This window comes from Sebastes umbrosus, chromosome 14, assembly GCF_015220745.1.
Source record: "Sebastes umbrosus isolate fSebUmb1 chromosome 14, fSebUmb1.pri, whole genome shotgun sequence".
NCBI classification, from domain to species: Eukaryota; Metazoa; Chordata; class Actinopteri; order Perciformes; family Sebastidae; genus Sebastes; species Sebastes umbrosus.
This window is the reverse complement of record NC_051282.1, coordinates 25712249-25734300: the sequence shown is the minus strand read 5'-3', so window position 1 is coordinate 25734300 and position 22052 is coordinate 25712249. Positions and strand designations below refer to the sequence as shown.

At 47.2% G+C, this 22052-nt stretch overlaps 1 protein-coding gene and 1 long non-coding RNA gene across 7 annotated transcripts in view; one reads left to right on the top strand and one right to left on the bottom strand.

The window, feature by feature from the left end:
* LOC119501347 (BAH and coiled-coil domain-containing protein 1) overlaps positions 1-22052 on the bottom strand; it is a 78088-nt gene that overhangs the window by 14235 nt on the left and 41801 nt on the right. For 5 of the 6 annotated variants that reach the window (XM_037791668.1, XM_037791671.1, XM_037791670.1 and 2 more), the window contains 12 exons: positions 15343-15468; positions 12733-15135; positions 12267-12381; positions 11958-12157; positions 11247-11405; positions 9661-9947; positions 8524-8869; positions 5464-6411; positions 3797-3966; positions 3517-3653; positions 2817-2930; positions 31-145 (listed from right to left, as the gene is read on the bottom strand). In XM_037791668.1, coding sequence (XP_037647596.1) covers positions 31-145; positions 2817-2930; positions 3517-3653; positions 3797-3966; positions 5464-6411; positions 8524-8869; positions 9661-9947; positions 11247-11405; positions 11958-12157; positions 12267-12381; positions 12733-15135; positions 15343-15468 — 5120 coding nt within the window. The remainder of the gene's footprint in view (positions 1-30; positions 146-2816; positions 2931-3516; positions 3654-3796; positions 3967-5463; positions 6412-8523; positions 8870-9660; positions 9948-11246; positions 11406-11957; positions 12158-12266; positions 12382-12732; positions 15136-15342; positions 15469-22052) is intronic. The other variant, XM_037791669.1, reaches the window with a different exon arrangement.
* LOC119501349 overlaps positions 11421-22052 on the top strand; it is a 30782-nt gene continuing 20150 nt past the window's right edge. Inside the window, exons 1-2 of the long non-coding RNA XR_005209804.1 lie at positions 11421-11657; positions 17772-17773. This is a non-coding gene — a long non-coding RNA (uncharacterized LOC119501349). The remainder of the gene's footprint in view (positions 11658-17771; positions 17774-22052) is intronic.

Here is a 22052-nt window from a genome sequence, read left to right as displayed (position 1 = left end):
CAAAAGGGAGGAGGACAAGGGGACCCTGACCTGTGTGCTGCTGAGTCTCTCAAAGCCTCGACTGGACAGCCTCTTCTTCCTTCTCTGGCTGTCTCCGCCCCCTCCTAGGTCCTCAGGCGACAGCGCAAGCCCCGCCCCCAACGACCTGCCAGTCAAAACAAGGGAGAGGCATTCATTAGAGAAGAATGGTGGTGGTTTGAAAGAAAAAAAAGAGGGGGTAGGACATCACAGGGGAAAAACAGAGTTGAGTCACCTCTCTGTGGGATCTAATAAGTCTCCTTTCTCTGTCTGATGAACAGAATGACAAAAAAAGGACACGGAGAGCCCAGCGTCTGAACCGCACACTTGAAAAATTGGGATCTAACAAGGAACCTGGGATTGTTTGAGGGCAGTGTGGCGTAAGAAGCCTTCATCTAGGGAGTGTCTGCGCAGCCTGTGAAGCGCTGCATTGCTTTGAAAGATACACTGTAATGGTTGGAAGGCATTGCATTTGTATGCGGCTCTATTGTTCTCAGCGAATATCATAGCTCTCCAGTTGCATTTTCATATCGCTGTGGCACACTCTTTCCCCTACGCTGAGCAGCATCACAGGCCAACCACTCCAAATGCCCTTGAATTTCCCTCTGGAAGCCTGCCCACAGACCACACCGACCGACGTGAGCCAGGCCGTGCTCAAACAAAAGATTAACTCCCCCCCCCCTCCTCTCCTAGTGAGCGCGCAGCCCAGGAAATCACATTTACAGAGTAAGCAGGGTGTAAATGTGAAGTAGATAAATAAAGCACACTTTTCTTTGTTTGCATATTGTACAAATCTGTAACTACACAATCAAATGTCTTTGTCTGTACGTGTAGGCCTCAGTTGAGAGAGTGTGTCAGCGTGCATCTGTAACAGAATGAAGGCGATCGTCGGGCGGCGGGACTGTCTGCCCGCTGACTGACAGCAGAGTGACAGAGGTGGCAGTGGAGTGTGAGTTGTCCCTGTGAGGCAGATCCCGCCACGGCTCGCCTTCCGCTGCTGACAAACACAAAATGACAGAGTCCCTCCCCTCAGCGGGGGGGCTGAGCATACAGTGACTAATTAAACAGAATTGATTAGCAGGGTTTGCTGGCTAGCAGTAGTTCTCTCCAGCCTCCCCCCCCCAATCAAAGCAGCACCACAAAGGACCCCAGCGCTCTACCCACAGGAATAACCGAAAAAACAAACAATGCCTGCATAAACGCTCATAAGCACACAGCTGCATCCATACCTAATTGCGCAGATGCATAAAATGTGCAGGCAGGGATTGGATTTATCGCTCGCTGAAACCACACACACTGTGTCGAAATAAGGAAAAGGAAGGAGATACTAAAAAAGGGTCTTTTTTTCTGTTACCCGCTGACCCACTGGCCTCCGTCATAGCACCCAAGCGTCAGCATCTTGTAGTGGCATGAGTGGCAGGTGCAGTACATGCTTTTACATAACCCTGCCATGTAACGCAACATGGGGCTAATCAGTCCCCAGTCTGCCTGCTCCTTGTTCAGATGTGTCGTGTCATTCTCTGCTGCATTGTACACGTCCGCGGAAACAAAATGGGGTGCCAGAACCTGAGCTGTGGCTCAAATGTTAACACAATAGAGAGTTTACTGTACTGTGGCCTGCAAAGAAAACCCCACCACCCCCCCATGTTGGCCCCACTCCCTCCCTCTATCCACTGCATTACGCTGCAGGGCCCCCCAGGCCCGCTACCCTTTCACTTGGGTGTCATTGTCACCCGGCATCAGCGTCCCCACTCTGGCCTGGCGAGGGGGCAAGGGTACACGGGTGGAAGGAGAGCGGAGGTGACACCGCAGAGGGGCAGCTGGGAACACGGTGGACCGTTGCCCAGAAACCACAGCGGGGACAGGAGGGAGAAGGAGAAGATGGCGAGAGAGGGAGCGCTGCGAGGTGACATTTGGTGCTCTAAGCCTTTCCAAACCCTGATGACAAGGCTAATTGAAGCCTGACAGGAAACCTTTATCCCCCTAGACCCTCTTTGGTTTATCAGCTCCCCCATCTCCACCCCTACCTCCACCAAACAACCCCTTATTTGACAAAAAGCTGACGCTTGCACTTTTTTAAATGTCATCAACACATTTTGAGATAAAGTAGCGTCCTTGTTTCTTGAATATCCTCCATTATCTGTCTCCCTCTTCATTTTTTATTCCTTCTGTATTCCACTAATTGTTTTTTTTCCCCCCTCGTACACACATGGACGTTGTATGAGAGCTCTAAATGTCAGCTTATCTCTGAGTGCCTGGACTGTCTGACCATCATGTTATCCTCTGGACCCCCGGTGACCCCCGTGGGGCTGTAATGGCAGTGGTGTGTCACATTCCTGCTGCTGGGACAGATTACAGGAGAATTCACAGTACTCTAATTACATCCTCTGCCTGTCATCCCCCATCAACCAGCAGCCAGCAGCCAGCTCCCGAACCCTGCCTAGCTAAGCTTGACATGCACTACAGTAATGCCACTGAGGTTTAAGATTAGCTGGGTTGAAGCCTAATGAGACCAGCGAGCCGTTTTCTAGGTCCATATATCAAGCATACATAAATATTCTGTGCTAGCAGACGTACACGCAACTGACACTTATTATGCTGTTATACAATTAACGCCAGTGTTGATTAGATTAGAAAGGGTTGAAGTGGACTTCCTTGAATGGTTCAGCTGTGTGTTCTCCCCATTTCCTGTTTATGCCAATGAGAGGCAGTCCCTGTATGCCAGCGATACAGAGGGGGCTTATCAGGCGGGGCTGGACTGTAGCCAGCCAGCGTAGATGGGGCTAAGTGATACTCACTTGACTTTTCTTTGGCCCTCAGATGAGGACACTGGACCCGTGGTGAGGGTGGGTTTCCGCTTCCTCGGCCGCCCCGGTCCTCGTCGCGCCGGGCTGCGAGGTGTTTCCTCCTTCCTGCTCGCACACGCAGATGTAAACAGACAAGCAGAGAGAGAGAGAGAGAGTCTGAGATACGACACATATCTAAACTCAAAAAGGTTGTAGAAGCAAAGAATATAGAAATGAATCCTCTGAAAACTAGAAGCAATTGTGTTTAAAGGGTAACTTCTGTATTTTCCCATGTGTTTGCGTCGTATTGAGGGATAACGCTGCAACCGGCAGCTGAGACGAGCTCGAGGGCAAGTGAGCATCATCAATGTAACATTACGTTCACTAAAAGTGCTTGTTTTTGCCAGACATTTATGATAGTAATCAGAGCCTGTCATGGCACAAACAAGCACTTTTAGTGGACGTAAATGACGTTGCCAGCTTGCCCCAATAGGATTACATGGCGGCTGCCGTCTACAACGCTCTCCCTCAATACTGGACCACTTTCAGAAGTTGTTTTCCCGATTGGTCAGTTAGACACAAAAACATGGGACAATAGGGTCCGGGTTGAAAAATACTGAAGTTACCCTTTAAGTTTGTATTACTTTTGAAATCTCTGGATGCAAAGAGTGGAGACGAGCTTAAGGGTATGGTAGGATGAGGTCACACTCACTGATGATCGTGCTTCCTCTGAAGTTTGGCCAGCTCCTTTTGCTTCTCTTTGTAGCGGCGCTGTAGCTCAGCCAACTTCACACGCATTTCAAGCTCAGGACCGTCCATTGTTTCCATGCTACCTTTGGCCGGACAAACCTGAGGTAAACATCATTAGAGGTAATTTTTAATATTACTAACATCCTTAAAATTTTAAGAAACACATCCCTAGGTTATCTTTTCATTTATTTGAATGAAAGACATTAAAACCCTCTGAGAACTTTTTTTCTTTTGAGTCTTACTGGTTCATTGCGAGGCGTCCAGCTGCATTTCCTCCGTAAATTGAGGATCCTGCGGGCCGGAAAGTGTCGCCCTGAACTCGTAGTGCTGTCTTCCTGGGAGCCCATCTCCAGTGCCCGGGCTGTGGCCAGCGTAGCAAGGCTCTGGAGGTCAAACATCAGCAACTCGTCTTCTGTTACAGGAACAAAAGGAATTGTTTGGTTCATATTGCGTCCATGCATGCTTGATTTAAAGACACTACAATTACAAGCTTGTTTTCTCTAAAGAGGACCTGTTATGCTTATTTTCAGGTTCATACTTGTACTTTGGGTTTCTACTGGAACAAGTTTAGATGCTTTAATGTAACTCATGTCAAAGTGAACAGTTAAAGATTTTGTGCATGTGAGGGCAAATATTCCGCATCAAACGTGGTTTATTATTTCAGCATTATCTCGTGATAAAGACAATAAATTGAAATTGGACGCATTAAACCCGTATGAGGAGGCAGCGGCACATCGTTTCAGAGGTCATGTCAATGTGGACTCACCAGATGCTGCTATGTCAGTGGCCATCTGGGCCAAGCTCTTCCTATAGAGCCCTATCTGCCTGTGGCACTGAATGGACTATCTGAGATAAAGTGTGAATATCAGGGGTCGCAGTCTAGTCACGGAGAAGAAACACAGAATATTGTTTACAAAATATCTCACGTCTTTACATATATATAAATAAAAAAAAGATACTGATTCTTCTCGCTTGTTTTAGTACTTGTTTTGGTAAAGACGATTGTTGTGACTCGACATGTGCCACTTCCTTGAGCTGTCAACAGTATCGCATCACAAAGACAACATCACTGACTCCAGAATCAGTTGATGATACCCTTTTTATAGAAAACCTCTTTTGGGAGCAGTTAAATGCATTAGGATGCTGTGGTAAACACAAAACATCCTTTTGCATGAATAAAAAAAACAAAAAACAAAAAAACACATGGCGCTTTGAAAAACAAGGAAGCTTTTAAAGGCACTTTAAAACAATGGGGTCTAATTAGCCAGGCAATGCTCCAGGGTGCTGAAAACATCGACTGCTTTTGTGATTACACACTAACTTTCAGTGTGTGTGGGAGAGAGGGAAGCCAATTGGTGTGTCTCTGTTTTTTGTTAAAGTGTGTCTATTCGCAATTGCGTGTGACTTTTTATGTGTGTTGGTGCGTTTGTGCACACGTGTGGATCAAACAGCGGCGGGATGGAGAGACAGTGAGACAGCTCCCTGAGGAAAGCTGGAAGGGAGAGAGAGAGAGGGAGCGAGGGAAGGGAGGTGCACACCCCTCGCTAGCGGTTCAGCCCTGTCCTCCTGCTTCTTCTCCCTCTCCTGAGGCCTCTGCATCGTTAGAACAGCCTTTTAGAAAGTAAAAGTGCCTTTAACACACCAAAGAAGAGAAACGGCAAACAGGCATGCAGACAGCTTCTCTGGGGACGTGTTAGAATCCACCAGAGGCTCTCGAGACCAGCAGGAAGAGAGGAGTATCTGGGAGGGAACGCCGAGCGACGGAGGCTAGGCCTGAGGGGGGGAGTGGGAGTTTGTCTCGGTGGACGCGGAGGAGAAGGAGGGTAAACTATGTGAGATAATGCTGATATGAGTGTGTGTTCTGCACGTGTTAATGTGTATGAGTAATGGAAGACCCGCTGTCCCTCACCCTGGCTTTTCCCACAGGTGCGCTTTTGCTGCTGCAGCTCCAGATCTGCCAGCTCACTCAGAAGCTGCATACCCTGGTGGGGGTTGGGATGCGACGGGGCAACTGATGGGGCGCTAAGAGGGAACAGGGGAAATGGGGGTACGTCTGTGCAGAAGGCGGCAGCGATCAGCAGCTCCAGACTCCAGTAGCAGGGCACGAGAGGTTTGTGGGCGACAGCCGCCTGGATTGGGCTAGGGGGGGAAGCTGAGGCGGGGGAAAGACACGCAAAATCCCCTGAGGCGTCATCGGGGGTCGTCTCATTCTTGTGCTGCTGCTCGCCGTCCTTTGCTCCCTCGAGGGACGAGGACTGAGGCTCGGGAGCTGCAGGGGAAGCGGGGTCAAGCTCGATGATGGTGGGGAGTTCTGGCTCCTGCTCTCCAGGCATGTTGACCTTTTGAGCGTGCTCCACCCGGCTCTCCTCACCCGCAGCCTCGTCATCCTCTTCCTCTTCCAAGGTGATGACAGCTTCTGGCCTTTCAGGCTCCTCTGTTGATAGGGGGACCGGACAGGAGGCGGCCTCGCACACTGGGCTCTTAGCAGGGAGGCAAACCAGCACCTCTTCCTCAGCGGGGCCCTGCTCCTCCACCTCTCTCTCTACAGGCACGTTATAGTTGGCTGCCGTCACCGCCGCTATCTCCGCCTCCTCCCTCTGCTCCAGAACTCGCTCAACCACTCTTTCCTCCTCTTCCTGCTCCACTTCCTCAGGTGGGAGTGGCTCTGGAAGGGGCCTGACCACCGCTTGGCAGTCTAACTCCTCCCCCAGACTGGAGAGAGACTGGGGAGCGTGCTCAGCAGGCTCCACTTGGACCGCTTCCAGGTCGGCTGGCTCAGCCAGTCGAACATCCTGGGGGGAGGGACCGCTCCTGTAGCCCATGGCAATCGCCGGGTAGATGTATCCAGGAGGCAAGTCTATGGAGAGAAAGAAATATAGATAATAAAATCATCAATTGTCAATACTGGCTAAACAATTCCCACAAAGATATCTCATAATGACATTATTCTGTAAGTGATATTTTGGCTGAAATGCAAAAGAAAGCACAATTTTATGCAAATCCAAAGTCGTTCCCCATCGAACCCACTCTAAACGTAATTCCCTCGCCACCTTTGAGGTCACAAGCGATGAAAAACCAGGAAAAGGAGCTGCAATCTGCCTTGATCTCTCAGCGGTAGGAAGGGTAGAGGACCACATGCAACCTTGTGCGAGTGTGTTATTTGAAGAGAGCCAGGCTTTGGTTTATCAGAGCACCTGACACAATTCCTCTGGCGTGCGGCGGCCGTTAGCCAGACATTAATGATGATGAAGAGAGTGCGGGGCCTGTGTGGGGGTGGAGGAGAGGCGAGGGGCTGCTATTGAGGTGTTTCTCAGTCATTACTGAGGTAACGGTAGCGGAAAGCCCCGGCTCAGCCGGCAGCCATTTTCTGCAGCTTTGAGCTGTTCAGTCAATCAGGGGCTTGCCAACAGAGCCACCCACACATATTACCACCACACCAGCAGACAAAAAGGATCATTTACAACAGTGGCTATTCCAATTACCACTGGATATAATGTACAAGGTGATCCTAGAATTCACTGGCCTTCTTTCTCTTGCTGTGTCAGTTATTTGGCTTAAAGGGGAATACCACCCAAATTAAGAGTTCCAACATGTTATTTCCATTGCCTAGTAAAGTTCAATCAATATTAGTGAACATGAGCTCCTCTCTCTCAAAGCCAGAAACCAGACAAGTAAGTCTCACACTTGTGATGTCATCAAGCATAAACTCTGGAGCTTCTCCATAGACGATGAATGGGAGACTGAGTTTATGGACCCACAGAATGTTTGTTTTCTTTTTTACGCTGAAATTTAATGTATTGATTTGTGTACTTTTACACAAATTTCCCTTTTTTTCATGATGGTCAGCACAAAATCAATTCTTATGTAAGCCACGTAATTGTGAACTGGGAGGAAAAAAGAGCTGCAAACGCTACGTGGAGAGGAGATCAGGTGGATGGATGGGTCATTAAACACCGGACTTTCACCCAGGAGGGTTGATTTATTTGTCACGTAACTTCCGTACATACAGTAAGTTACGCCACTTCCAGAATTATTTTAAGCCAAACCATGATCTTTTCCTAAACCTAATCAAGTAGTTTTTGTCATGTTACGTCCGTACTTACGTTACGCCACTCTCGGTGTTATTTTTTAACCAAGTCGATCTTTTCTCTAAAACTAACTAAGCAGTTTTATTTTGAAAAGACTAGAGTGGAAATTGACAAGTGCGTCATGTGCTGCTAGACATTCGTAGGAAAGATAGATCCCATTTCTCAGCATTTTGTATTTAATTTTTTTGCACTGTGGTTATATGTTATTTATTGCACGTCCTAATATAAATATTTATATTTATTTATATTTTTAATATTCTCTTTTTCTTAATTTTAGATTTTATATTTATTTACATATATTTTGTTTATATTATAGCATTATGTATATAATTTATATGTTACATACTGCTTTGTTTCTATTTTCTTACATGTCTTATGTTTATACAAGAGCAACTGTAACGCCACAAATTTCCCTCGGGGATCAGTAAAGTATTTCTGATTTGGATTCTGAAGACTACGTTGTTGAAAGTTGTGCTGAAAAAAAAAGGAAATTTATCTCCATGTACACAAATAAAATAGATTAAATCTCTCTCCCCATTCATTGTCTATGGAGCAGTTCCACACTTTATACCCTATGACATCACAAGTTTGCGCTTTAGCACTCTAGTTTTTAGATTTGGGAGAAGGTTGTTCATGTTTACTAATATTTTTTGGACTGTCTTAGACCATAGGAATATGGCCAATGAAAATGGCCGTAGTTCCCCTTTAACATCTGTAACTAGCTGCATCTTAAGCTGATTACAAACAGCATGTTCTTTGACGGGCTTTTATTTGATGTTATCACTCATACTGAAGCCGCAGCACACAGTGCATCAAAGGCAGCTGGAAGACTTTGAGGCACATTTGTATATTTTTGTTTGCATCTAGATGCTTTTGCTTACCGGGCTCCAGGGATTGTGGGTAATCCTGTGCGGGCTGTCCCTCTCCTCGCTTGTCCTGGGATTCAGCCCCCTTGAGCATCTGAGGCGGGGCGGGGCTGATGGCAGGTGAGTGAGGGGCCGCCGCGGCGGGGCTGGGAGCGGGGCAGGGTGTAGAAGGAGTGCTTTTGGGATGCGGTCGCAGCGACGGGGACTGACAACAAGGGGACAGGTGAGCGGCGCAGGCCCCGGGGGGAGACGTGTTCCTCTGAGGTGGGTTGTAGGAGTAGGGCTTGGCAGGTTTGGATGTTCTCGGCTCCGAAATTAGTTCCTCTAGTTCATTGGAGGGCTCCTCCGGCCTCTTCTGCATCTGTGGCATTAAAATTAAGTTATTTTCACTTCTACATAATAACCAGCTCCTTGCAATCTAGTCAGTGACACAAAAAGCTACTTGCTCCGCAGCCTCGATTCAGTGATTTACTCCATTACTCCAGCTCTCACTCCTGAGAGAAAGTCAGCATCCCAGAACATTTTAGGGGAGTTAAAAATAGACTAAATAGTCATGTGAGAAAAGCTGACTCGTGACTCACTCACTCTGCTTCTTCTCTTTTGTATGGATAGAGAGATTATAGAGATATAGAGAGGTATAGAGAGATATAGAGAGGTATAGAGAGATATAGAGAGATGGATAGATAGAGATATAGAGAGATGATAGATAGAGATATAGAGAGAGAGGTATAGAGAGAGATAGAGCTATAAAGAGATGGATAGATAGATAGAGAGAGGGATAGAGATAGAGAGATGATAAATAGAGATATAGGGAGATGGATAGATAGAGATATAGAGAGGGATAGAGAGATGGATAGATGGAGATATAGAGAGATGGATAGATAGCGATAGCTAGATAGATAGATGGATAGATAGAGATATATAGAGAGAGGTATAGAGAGAGATAGAGATATAAAGAGATGGATAGATAGAGATATATAAAGAGAGGGATAGAGAGAGATAGAGTTATAAAGAGAGGTATAGAGATAGATATAGAGAGGTATAGAGATATAGATAGATAGATAGATAGATAGATAGATAGATAGGTGTTAATCAAACTTGCTTCACACTAAATTCTTAATGTTTCCTGCATATTGTGAATATAATAATCACCTGTGAATTGTGAGTGGCATGATGTTGCATGTCCATGCCATGTGCAGCTCTGTGCTGCTGCTGCTGCTGCTGCTGCTGGGTTTGAGACTGTGGTTGTGGTTGCTGCGACTGGTGGCTCTGGTGGTGGTGTTGATGCTGATGCTGGAGCTGCTGGTGCTGCTGGAGAGCGTACAGCTCCTGTTGCCGTAGAAACTGGGATCGGGAGTACACAGCAGGATGCTGCATGTGGGAGGGTGGGCCCCGGGCGCCGTACACAGGGGGCCACAGCCCTGGCTGCTCCATCACATCTAATGAGAAAAAAAAGGAGGAGGATTGTGATGGAGGGGGCTACCTTAGAACAAAAAGACGTGCACGCACATACGCACAACCTTTTTCTCTTGGATTCATCATCAACACTACGCACAACAACACTAGAATACAGTTATCCATATCCTTATCCTGTCATTATCTACCTCCCACACACCCATTTCAAATAAAGTGAAACCATTATGGATCATTTAAAAATCATTGAATTCACATTTCATCGCAAGGACATAGACAAATGTATTAAAAAAAAGAAAGATTTTGACTTCACAGAGCAACATCTCCCCAGGCTGCAGCGATCCCACACTCTCCCCCGCTCTGAACAGAAAGCTGTTTTTTAAGAACTGCCTTGAGAATTAGCTGGAATGCTGGAAAAAAAAAAGTTATGACAATGATGAAATGTGAACAGATGATGATAGCTGTAGTTTGATTAGAGGTCAAAACTCTGGGCGGGAAATGTGTCTCGCCGGAGCATTCAGCTTGGACTTTCCGCCCCCAAAAAAAAGTCCCACCTGCCCAGCCCAAGTGCAGGAAAGGGTTTGCGAAAGGGCCCAGCAGGAAGCTCAGTTCCCATGTCTGTGGGTGGACAACCTTTCTTATTATGTGGCTTTAAGGATCAGTACAACTCGTGGTGTGGGTGATGTGCTATGACCCACTTGGGAAGTAGTGGGCCTATAGGAGCCTCAAAATCCCAATTTTTCTATTCTCTCCCCCTCGACTCGCCCCTCCACCCCCTTTCTCCTCAACACACCAACAACCCTTGTTCAGAGACATAAACTTGGATGTTTCCTGTGGGAAAGCTTCTTGTGGATGCACTTCCCTTCTCAGCTGAAACTCCCGTGGAGCACAGAGGGAAACGTACCGTCGAAGATCGTGAGCTAATTAAATGTCACAGCCTGCTCGCTGAATATGCGTCTACAATGAGTTTTGAGAAGTGATCTCTCTCTCTCTCTCTCTCTCACACTCTCTCACTTCCTCTTTCTCTGGTGTGGCACTCAGTGTATGCATGTGTGTGTTCGGATGAGTACCCTAACCCGTTGAGAGCCCTATTCCTGCTGGGCCGAGCAGGTGGCGCGCAGGAAATGTTGGAATCGTGGCGTCTGTGAATGAGCCCATTAAAGGGGAAATTCATCAGCAAGTCTTCGCAGGAAGTGATCCTGCGAAGACTGCTGATGAACTAAACCGACGGTTCTTTTAATGTTAATGTAATAATGTTCATGTGTGTGTGGCAGCACATGCATATAAATACGCTTTAGAGAGGAGAAATCAAGGTTATGGCATACCCAGGTGGTGGGTCGCAGGATGGGCGGGGGGCTCAGTGGGCAGGACCACCAGCTGGGCGGAGGGGTCCTGAGGCAGAGGCAGGACTGGCTGCAGAGGGCCTGGCATGGCCGCGGAGAAACCTGGGGGCAGATTCTGGTGCAGGGCCGTATGACCTATACCTGCTTAATAGAAAGAATGAGTTTAGATTTATATACCCATCACATACTAGGTAAAACTAGGGCTGTCAAAGTTAACGCGATAATAACGCCCAGCCGGCCCGGCTATATCAACAAATCAAGGATTACAACACACACAGAGGGAGAGCGACTTCATTCTCTGCTCAGGTAGACATTACTCCTCCATATCTTCACATAGCAAAGAGTTATTTGCTGCTATATTGATGCTCTGGATATCGAATTTAGCACCTTGAAGTTGAAATGATGTGTCCTCTTCAGCATAATGTAAAATCCTGGGTGCTAGAATTCTGCACAAATTTGAGATGACACAGAGTTGTGTAGGCACTAAAGGAAACTCAATATTTGCTGCTGAGCAAGATTATATAAAAGCATAAATGACCTGTGAGTCGATGGAGCATTGAAACACCTTTGTTTTTTACCTTTTCCATAAAAAGGAAAAGCAGGACTGTACTGCTGTCGTTACTGTAACTGTAAAAAGCCACACAGCTGGGATGTGTAAGAACAATCTTAATTTCCAAATTAATGATGTCGTACCGTAAGAGTGTCCTGTCATCCAAAGGGATGGGCTTCCAGTTCTTGGCATCCAATGATGATGAGCAGAATGTGCAGCAGGATCTCCTAATTGGCCAGACTGGAGGGAAGTCCCGCCTGGGACCATGAGATGAGAGGTGAGGTCTCCGTGACAGCTGTTGGAGGGGTGGATTCTTGCAAACTCCACCCTTTCCTTATTATCCCTGGTATCACAATGAGACAAACATGAGGAAATGCAAATGAAAACCACTGAAGGTTTCTAACAATGACAGATTTGAAATGGGTATTCTACATTACAGTAGAGTTGTTTACCTGATATATGCATCTCTCTCTCTGTCCAAGCAAGTCAAACCTATCTGTTCCCCGCTCATCCTCTTCCTCTCCTCTTCGGCGGTGGGATCCGAAGGATACATGGAGCGGGGCGGTCCTGCAAGACAAACATTAGCTTAACCGTTAGCTCTCACCTGGCAAGGACATGTTCCCAAGTCTCACACAATTTATCAAAACACTACTATGACTCACAAAGGGACGTAGAGTACTGACAGTGCTTATCAGTTGAAATGTAGTATTTTTAGGCTATGGTATTTCTACTTCTACTTAATGTTTTTTTTGTCTCATCCCAAGGCTCAGAGCCACCAATATTTTTCATGCATTTTCAGCTTTCTGTTTTCTTTTGTTTTCCCAGCTAGTAGGTCATCAAGAGGTCACGGATAAGAAAAAAAAAACGCTCTCCATTCCCTTCACCTCTGTTTATGAGTCAGTGACCCAGACTGCTTACCTTTCACTGAGGGATGCACCCTGCCTTGTCGGCTGTTGGGATGACTGTCCGCTGAACGACAAGGTGGCTCCCTCTGTCTGGCCACGGCCACGGCGATCCCCACTGGCGGCTGTCGCACCTCACTTTCCCCGTGACCTGCGTCCCCCATCTCCCGGCCCCGCCCGCTGTAATCAGGGCGCTCGTTGTCATTGGCTGGGCCCTTTCGGGTAGGTAGAGTCTGTTTGTTGCCCTGCATGGCACAGCTCCCCCCAGCAGGACCTGATTTGAGGCTTCCCAGCCCCCCGAAGGGACTCTTCTGGGAGAGGAGCAGCGGCTGTTGCTGGTTGCTGTACTTTAGTAAGCTTTTCATGGCGCTGCTCTCCCCCTGAGTTGGGCCCTGGGGCTCAGGTTGCTGCTGTGGCTGCTGCTGTTGCTGATTGAGGGGAGGTGCGGGGGGAGGCTGGGGAGGTGGCAGGCTCATTCCCGGCTGCTGCTGCTGCTGCTGCTGCTGCTGTTGTTGCTGCTGCTGCTGCTGCTGCTGCTGGGAGAGCTGCCCACCAGTGCTCCCTAACTCCATGTAAGACTTCCTTTGCTCCTCCTCGGGTTGTTGTGGCATGTGGTGGGGAGGCCTCATGGCCCAGGGTGGCACCGGGGGCTGCTGGTGGTGGTGCTGCCCGCTGCTGTTGCTGTAACCATAAGGAGACATCTCCATCTTTCTTTTCAGCTCCTGATTAGCCCCCTGGTTCAGCTCAGCAGGAGACGGAGCATCCGGGCCAGGTCGGCCGTGCTGCTGGTGGCGTATCCTGGCTACCTTTTGACCGTCTCTCTGTAAGGAGCAGCTACCTCCGGGACCATGGGCCGCTCCAGCCCCGGCGTGTTGACCCATGCTTTTACTTCCAAGTGGGGAGGAGTTGGGTTGGGGTCCTGGATGGGAACAGTCTCTGTAAGGAGAAGTGTTGACAGAATGAGGGACAGAGTGTCCAGCTTTGGGCCCCTGGGGCAGCGAGGGTCTGAACACATCCATGTCCACGCCGCTGTTGATACACTCGGCGCTGCGTGATCGTACAACCTGGTGCTGCTGTTGGGGATGCGGAGGCTGTTGCAGTTGGGGGGGTGGAGGAAGCTGTGAGGGCTGAAGGTGTTGGTGGTGGGATTGCATCCAATCTGGAGCCTTCTCTGTCTTTCTGTATGGGTGCTGCTGTTGCTGTTGTTGTTGTTGCTGCTGCTGCTGCTGCTGCTGCTGCTGTTGTTGCTGTTTCCTGTGCCAACTACTATGGTGCCCACTGCCTCCATTCTTCTCTATCACCTTATCCTTGGTGTTGCCGCCTCCCCCTCCACCGCCCACACCGTGGCAGTCGGGGTTACCAAGCTGGAATGGCCCACTAGATTTGTCCCCGAGGCCTGCCACAGATGGCACAAATGTAGGCCCTGTGACTTTAGGATCTCGCCCCACATTGGCTGGCCCCCTCTCATGTGAGGCAGGGTTGGCTAGAGGAGCAGGAGGGGGCGGGCAGAAGAAGTCCGGGTGGTGGTGTGCGTGGTGGGAATGATGTGGGTGGTGTGGGTGGCTGGGGTGGAGCTGAAGACAGTGGAAGCCCCCTGGGTGAGGATGCGTATGGGGGTGAGCGTGAGGATGCGGATGGGGGTGTGCCCCTCCGGCAGCAGAGCCCATGTGTAAGGGTGGGGGCACAGAGTAGGACAGGGAGTGGTGGAGCGGTGCCTGACCCCTTTCCAGACAGTCTGAAGGTTGCTCGCTGATCCTCATCTCCCCACTCACCCCCTCTTTGGTGCAGCGGCTAATGCCGCTGGACACCATATGTCTGCCCTGGCTGCTCCCCCCACCCCCCAAGGCCCCGAGGGCGGTGCCCTCCCCCCCACAGCTGGACATGGAGTTCTTAGCCCCCGCTCCAGTTCCTGCATCTCCGTTTTGCATCTTGCCGTTGTGCAAGCAGGCACTGAGGGGCTTGCCCATACTCTGAGGGTGCTCCTTGCTGTACTCCATCGTGAGGGCCGCCTTGTGCCTCTCCAGGGCCCGACTGTTGACCTCCTCCAGGGGCAGTGGGTGCTGTGGGTAGTGTGGGTGCTGCTGATGGGGGTGGGAATGGTGGTGGTGTGTGGGCTGTGGCGGCTGGTGGCTGTGGTGCTGTTGTTGTTGTTGCTGCTGCTGCTGTTGCTGCTGCTGCTGCTGTCTCTCTTTCGCCTCCTGTTTGCTACTGGACCTCTCCTTGTCCTTCACAGGTACCACTCCTCTCTCCACAGACGCCTCTTTGAGACCCTTATGCAGACCCGCCCCTACCCCTGGATCTCTATCTCTGCTGCAGGACCCCTGAGAGTGTCCTGAACCTGCCCTGGACATCGGCGGCAGACTGTGATTGGCTGAGATGAGAGGCGGCTGGGACGGGAGACCTCGGAGATAGAAGTTCTCTGAGAGGAAGGAAGGCAGTAAAGACAAGCGCATTAGTCAAGAAAGGAAAAGGCAATGACAGAATTAGATTATTCAGCTCTCATGATAGCGTCCCCAGGCATCCTTGTATCAATATCCCACATCAAATTACACCATACTATGTTGTATAAATTGGATTTAAATGTCTTATTTCTGTCTGATTGAATTTTAATCATCTCGCGCCTCACCTTTTTGCGTGTCATAGAAACGGTGCTGCCCGTAGAGAACCCCACTGTTGGCATGGTGATCCAAGTGGCTCATGGGAAGGAAAGTGTGGGCCAGACTCCCTGAGAATCGAGGATACCCTGGAGCTGCTGAGATGGAGAGCAGAGAGAGAGAGAGAGAGAGGGGGGGGGGGGGGGAGAATTGATAAGACAGGACAATAACCTCCGAGATGCAGTTATCCAGACTAACCCAGCATAATCCTTCAGGTCCAATGCAGCTGGTGGCGTTCATACGCAAATAAGTGTTGGCTCTGCCCGTCGTGTTTGCCTTCCCTGCCTGAGTTTAGAAAGCAAACAAAACAAGACAAGCTTTGGGGATTGCTCTAATGTATGAAATTTGTCTTTGAAACATATGGCTCTCTCTTTATCTCGCTCTCAGAGCTGGCAGTGGCACCGCTGTCCATCTGAATGGAGTGATAAGGACGGATTCTGAAGCTTGTGTTTACAATGACGAAAGAGCCGGAGCGGCCGACCTTTGCTGACCTACATCGGGGGGCAAAAGGTCGTTCGGACGTTGGGCCTGTAAGCCAGTACACCTGGGCTTATTGCATCAAACCCATCTGGAGGACATTTAGACCAAACACAAAACTCATTTTGCAACGGGACGTTCAAAACCACAAAGGACTTTGAAGGTGGAGTAGAGAGAGAAAACATGGACTGAGATGAAAGCCCAGCGCAATATTAGGACAAAGAATCACTATGACAACCCACTTCCACCACAATTGGGTAACTAAAACATCTAAACAAATCAATGTGAATTGAATTAGCCCTTCGCTACAACCGTATAATTAATTATTTCACACGAGACAGAGATTTAATAAAAATCAAAGTGCTGTAACTTTGGCAAACTCTTTGCTGACATCAGTGCTATAAAACTGCAGTGAATATCCTCTACGGAGCATATTATGTAATGTGATACAGCCATGACTAAACCAGTTTCCTCCCCATCTACTCCATGCTACAGAGATATTAATAAGGAAAGAAGAAAACTAACCTATATGTACCATGAGTGAACCAGTGCTCAATGTGGGCCGGTACTCACCAGTACACAGTCCCGGCATTTCTACATTTTACTCTGCGTACCGTGACTTTTTCTTGCGTACCGGAACTTCTCACAAGCTGCCGGTACTCTCCTCTGTTCTCTCCATATCAGGTTCTCTGTGAGATTCATAATGGCGATTCATAACGCCGCAGCGCCTCATAAGCCGTATGAACATAAAAACTATGTGGAGAGCATCTGGACGAGGGAGGGGGGGTGAGAACGCATCAGCACTACGTTATCATAAGAAAAGATTGTGCAAGAAACTGTGTTTATTCGAAAGAAAGAACCACATGGACCTGGGGGAAATTGCTTCTTTTGTGGAGGAGGAAATGACTGTTTTTCTCGTAAAATTATGACTTTATTCTCACTACATTACAACTTTATTCTCGTAATATTATGACTATTATTCTCGAAATCTCCGATTTTTTTTTCCCTCAATGTGGCCCTGATACTCCGTCATATTTTTTTTTATTTGTGAACAAATATAATTAATCATTTTATCCATTATTACAGATAATGGATACAAATTTAGATTTTTAGAATATGATTTTAGAGGGCAAACATTTTCAGAAGAATTTAATATTCAGACGAAGGCTGTGATTAATAATAATAATAATCATTTAATTAGTAATAATAATCGTGCAAAAGGTCAAAAACCTTCCAATTTTCTTGAGGGAAGAGTCCCAAAACCCAATATCTCCTTATATCTTCCAGGCTATAGGCATCCTATAATATATTATACAGCAGCGATACTATAAATAACACAGGAAAACACTTTAACTATTAACATTATATACAAATACACCCCCTTAACCCTATTATGTTTCACTTGGAATATTATTGGAGTATTATAGGCCTACTGTAGAAGATGCATCGCCCAAGTATTATAATAATATAGCAATAAAACCACAGCTGATTATGACTGACACAGTATAACATGCTAAAAGGAATGGGAATAGGAATAAATTGCAAGAATTGCCGATACTGACCGATACACACGCCAACATGTGAATAAGGGGCACTTATTTTTTTCCACTTCAAGCACTGGACTGAACCAATTTCAAGGCAAGAAGGAAAAAGAAGGAGGAAGAGACAGATATATATAGAGAAGAGACTTGTGCTGTTATTTTGTGTTTCTTTTCAGACAGCACGTCTACTGTACACCAGCGCCACGATCAACCATCTCAGTGACCCCCTGAGTCATCTGGAGAAGTTCAGGTGTCTCACGTCTCCTTTTGCACCTGCCTCCACCCTCCAGTCTCACTTTCAACTCGTAGACAGAGAGCGAAGGAAGGAGGCGGGGGATAATAAGAGAGGAAAACATGGGCTCTACAAACTAAATGAAAGACAGACGTATTTGTGTTGGCAAGCGTGCGACCTGATCCCGGAAAGCGCAGATGCAGTTCATGTGGTGTGTGTGTGTGTGTGTGTGTGTGTGTGTGTGTGTGTGTGTGTGTGTGTGTGTGTGTGTGTGTGTGTGTGTGTGTGTGTGTGTGTGTGTGTGTGTGTGTGTGTGTGTGTGTGCGTGTGTGTGTGTGTGTGTGCAGCGCCGTGGATTTAACAGGAGCTCCGAGTGTTGAATGTCTCACTTTCTGCCGGCGGAACAATGGGGCCGGTGCTGTGAGCCGGCTCTGGGGAGGGAGGAGTGTTGTGGTGGGCTTAATGACCTCGTCTCTGAGCGGCCTCCGCATGCTCCCGTCTTAATTAATGAAATGCTCAGAGAGGGCAAACAGTCCTGCAATAACACAGGAGGTGCTGCTTTCTGAGGAGGGCAGCGGGGCGATAATTACATACCCTCACTTTTTTCTCTCTTTTACCTATTTTTCTATCTGTCCCCCCTTTGTCTGTCTCTTTCTCTGCTGTCATGATTAACAAGCACACACATTTATGCCAATTCATCTACAGTGGGAGAAGAGGGGATGGGGGGGATCCTTTGTTTAAGCAAGACGTTTTTTCTCAGATTTTTTTGAGGGAGAAAAGCACAGAGCTGTTTGGCAGTCTTTATCCAAGCTGGGAGAGGGGCTTTTTTTTTTTTTTTTTTCTGCGGCAGCATGTTGTTTGTGAGCGTGACGATTGACGGCGTAATCCCTTTTCACAGCGTGGTCTGGCTGTGCCCGATAATGCCAGCCCGCTCAGTTTCAGCATGCCCTCCAGTGGGGCGGCAAGAGGGGGACTGCTGGGCACGGCAGAGCCCATTCAGCCATTAATCTGGCCAGGACAAGGGAAGCTGCTGCCGCTTGCTGCTGCTGCTGCAGGCGACGTGAGCAGGGTCTTAGTGCAGTCTGCTGACTGCACAGCAGCCTCGCTCTCTCTTTCCTTCCACACACACACACACACACACACACACACACACACACACACATAAACAAGTCAGCATCGGCAAGTGAATGACAGAGGGGAGTTCACAGCGCATGCCCTCCTTTCCACGGGCGGAGCAGGGGCGAGAGGCAGAACAAACAGAGCTGCAATCCCAGGGAGGGATTTCCAGAAGTTCTGAGGATATTTCTCACACAAGCGTGGTGGGTTGAGAGAAGCAGGCCGACAGGGAGGACAAAGAAGGGGGCTGGATATAGAACAGCACCTAGAGGCAGCGAAGAATTAAGCTGAATTAGAGGCAGACGACAGAGTGGTTCGTTCCTCCCTCTTATACCTTTTGCTAAAAGGCGAAATAACATAAATGTCGACTTGTGTATCGTCTCCGGGGAAATGGTGTAACAACCGGTGGACTTCTGCGTTGTGTTGGTCAGATAGTAAAGACGCCGTGACACCGGGATCTCTTTATAGTTGGCCTATATCTACTGCCCGTTCCAGCTCCTACACACACGAATACAGTACAGAAGTTAGGTAAATTCGCCGTAACTTTAAGCTAGCAGCATTTACTCTTAAAAAGGCTATTTTTAAATGTCAGTTCGTTGAAATCAATATATTGACAGGTTGGGATAGACATTATAAACAGAACAGTACGATAAATAATGGGATGGATAATAAATCAGCAAAAATAAATGACATCCACCTCTCCCACGGGATAATTGTACTGTTGTCAGGCTATTAAATAGACGTTATCAGTCGCTATAAGCCCCATAAATGTGGGTCAGTAGGGGCCTACTACACCCACGAGTAGGTCTTATCATCTATTCACATGGTAGATCACCAAAAAACAAGGTATAAAAGAACATGACCTCCAGCGACTATAGTAATTATAAAAGGAGCCGAAGCGAAAGTCAGGCGCTGTAGTTATAGACAGTGTGAGACCGGAATTTGCATCCCGTGTGAAACCAACGATGTGTAGTTGTCTTTTGTGTTCGTAGTTATTTTAACCCAAAACATGATGTTTTTCCCTAAACTTAACTGTTTTTTTTTCTAAACCTAAAGAGGCTTTTTGGTTTGTGTTCAAAATGTGACGTTTCATTCAGTTTTACAACGGGTTAGAACATGTTACTTTTAAGTTTCACTTTCACTTTTACAACATAGTAGGCCCCTAACAACCCACATCTATGGTGCTTATAAGGACTGATAATGCCTACTGAATGGCGTGATAACAGTCAAATCGGGTGAAAAGGGAGATGGGAAGGGGCAAAGGGCATTAATAGTAGGGACCACAGAAGACGAAATGAAGGAGGAGGGGCTCTGAACGGCACATATTCTTGGGTTTGGAGGTTCCACCAGTCAAAATAAACCGTCAATTTAGTGTAATTATAAAAACCAGAGAGCAAGATAGATATAGGGTACATAACGACCCTGTTACATCGGCTCAGAGATAGAAGGACGGAGAGAGAGAGCATGGCAGAGGAAGAGGAGGAGCAGGCTGAGCTGCCTGTCAGGTCCGCTAATTGAGAAAAAGTGACAGAACCATCAAGACACAGAAAGGGAGGAGGAGGGGCAGTACTGTGGTGGATCTCTTCAGGTTTGACTAATTGAAAGGAAGGGATGCAGGCTGGCACAAGAGAGAGAGGGAGGGAGAGAGAGAGAGAGAATGAAAGAAACAGGAGTATGGACGAGAAGAGAGGTGGTGGTGGTGGTGGTGGGGGGGGGATGCAGCTTAAATCCCACAAAAGGAAAAAGCGAGCAGAAGGAAAGATGGACAACTGAAGATAGGCTTGGAAAGGCGTATCAAACAGAAGTGGATTAGACAGGTGTGTGCAGGCAATGGTGTGTGCGTGCATGTGTGTGTGTGTGTGTCTATACGTGTTGACAGAGATATGAGACTGCGATTGTTTTTGGCATAACGTAAGAAGTCATTTGGAGCGCAGCCAGCTGGCCTCAGGCCTGCGAGGAGCCCGCAGGTTTTTTTTTTTTTTTTAAAGTCCATTTTTCTTTTTTAATTTTCAGTTGATTTAGGGATGGGGAGGAGGGGGTTTATTCAGGGTTTATATAACGGCTCCTAACATAAAAAATAAATCTCTCAAAAGCTCAGAGGGGCCTAATCCATTTTACCAGGTGTTGTGAAAAACACTTTACATTACATTTATTAAAATGGTCACTACACTGTTTTGTTTTCTCTTCCACCCACAATCATACACTACCCCCCATCTCGCTCTTTATCTCCGTCTCTGTGTCAGTGAGTCCACGTCTCCGCTCAGCAAATGAACAATCCCATGAACACACAATGGCCGTTACTGTATTTGGCAATCAATCTGACACTAAATAACCTCTTTTAATCCGTGGTGCTACTCTCTGACATCATGAAAGCCACCAACGGTTTAGTTCTTGTCACCTTATATATAAATATCCCAGCATTTCTACGACACAATAAATCTTGAAACAAAAGTCAACACATGACTTTTTTCTCTTTACCACATTCACTGAATCTCTCTGCCAAAGTTATCTCGATCCAGACGACCGTACCAACGCTGTTATGCGCTGACGTTATTTATAGGTTTGCTTAACGTGTCACTCAGCTAATGGTTTGTCGCTCGTGCTCCCAGTAGAAATGTGGTCTGTGTGCATGACTTAACTGGCCCTCTCCGCACATACTCAGACCATGTCCGCACAAATGTCCGCGCTAATACGGATTAAGTTGAAAACACATCTTTTTCTCTCGGATTTTTGCCCAATAACTGAGCTTTCAAAGCTCTTTCCAAATCTGATGTATTTTTGTTGTGTGGACTACTAAAAACTAATGATTGTCAGCTTGTTTCTCACAGACATGGTTTATTATTATCTGTCTCCATACACTATTATTATTATTGTCATTGTCAACACATGTCTTTTCATTGTCTATCACTATGTGAATTTTGTTTCAGATCTAGATCCAAATGAACTCGGGCTGTCAACTGATTAAATTAAACATTGAATCATGATTAATTGCAAATTATTTGCACATTTTCTATCTGTTCAGAATGTACCTTAAAGGGAGATTTGTCAAGTATTTAATACTCTTATCAACATGGGAGTGGGCAAATATGTTCGCTTTATGCAAATGTATGTATATATTTATTATTGGAAAATAATTAACAACACAAAACAATGGCATATATTGTCCAGAAACCCTCACAGGTACTGCATTTAGCAAAAAATAAAATGCTAAAATCATAACATGGCAAACTGCAGCCCAACAGGCAACAACAGCTGTCAGTGTGTCAGTGTGCTGACTTGACTATGACTTGCCCCAAAACTGCATGTGATTATCATA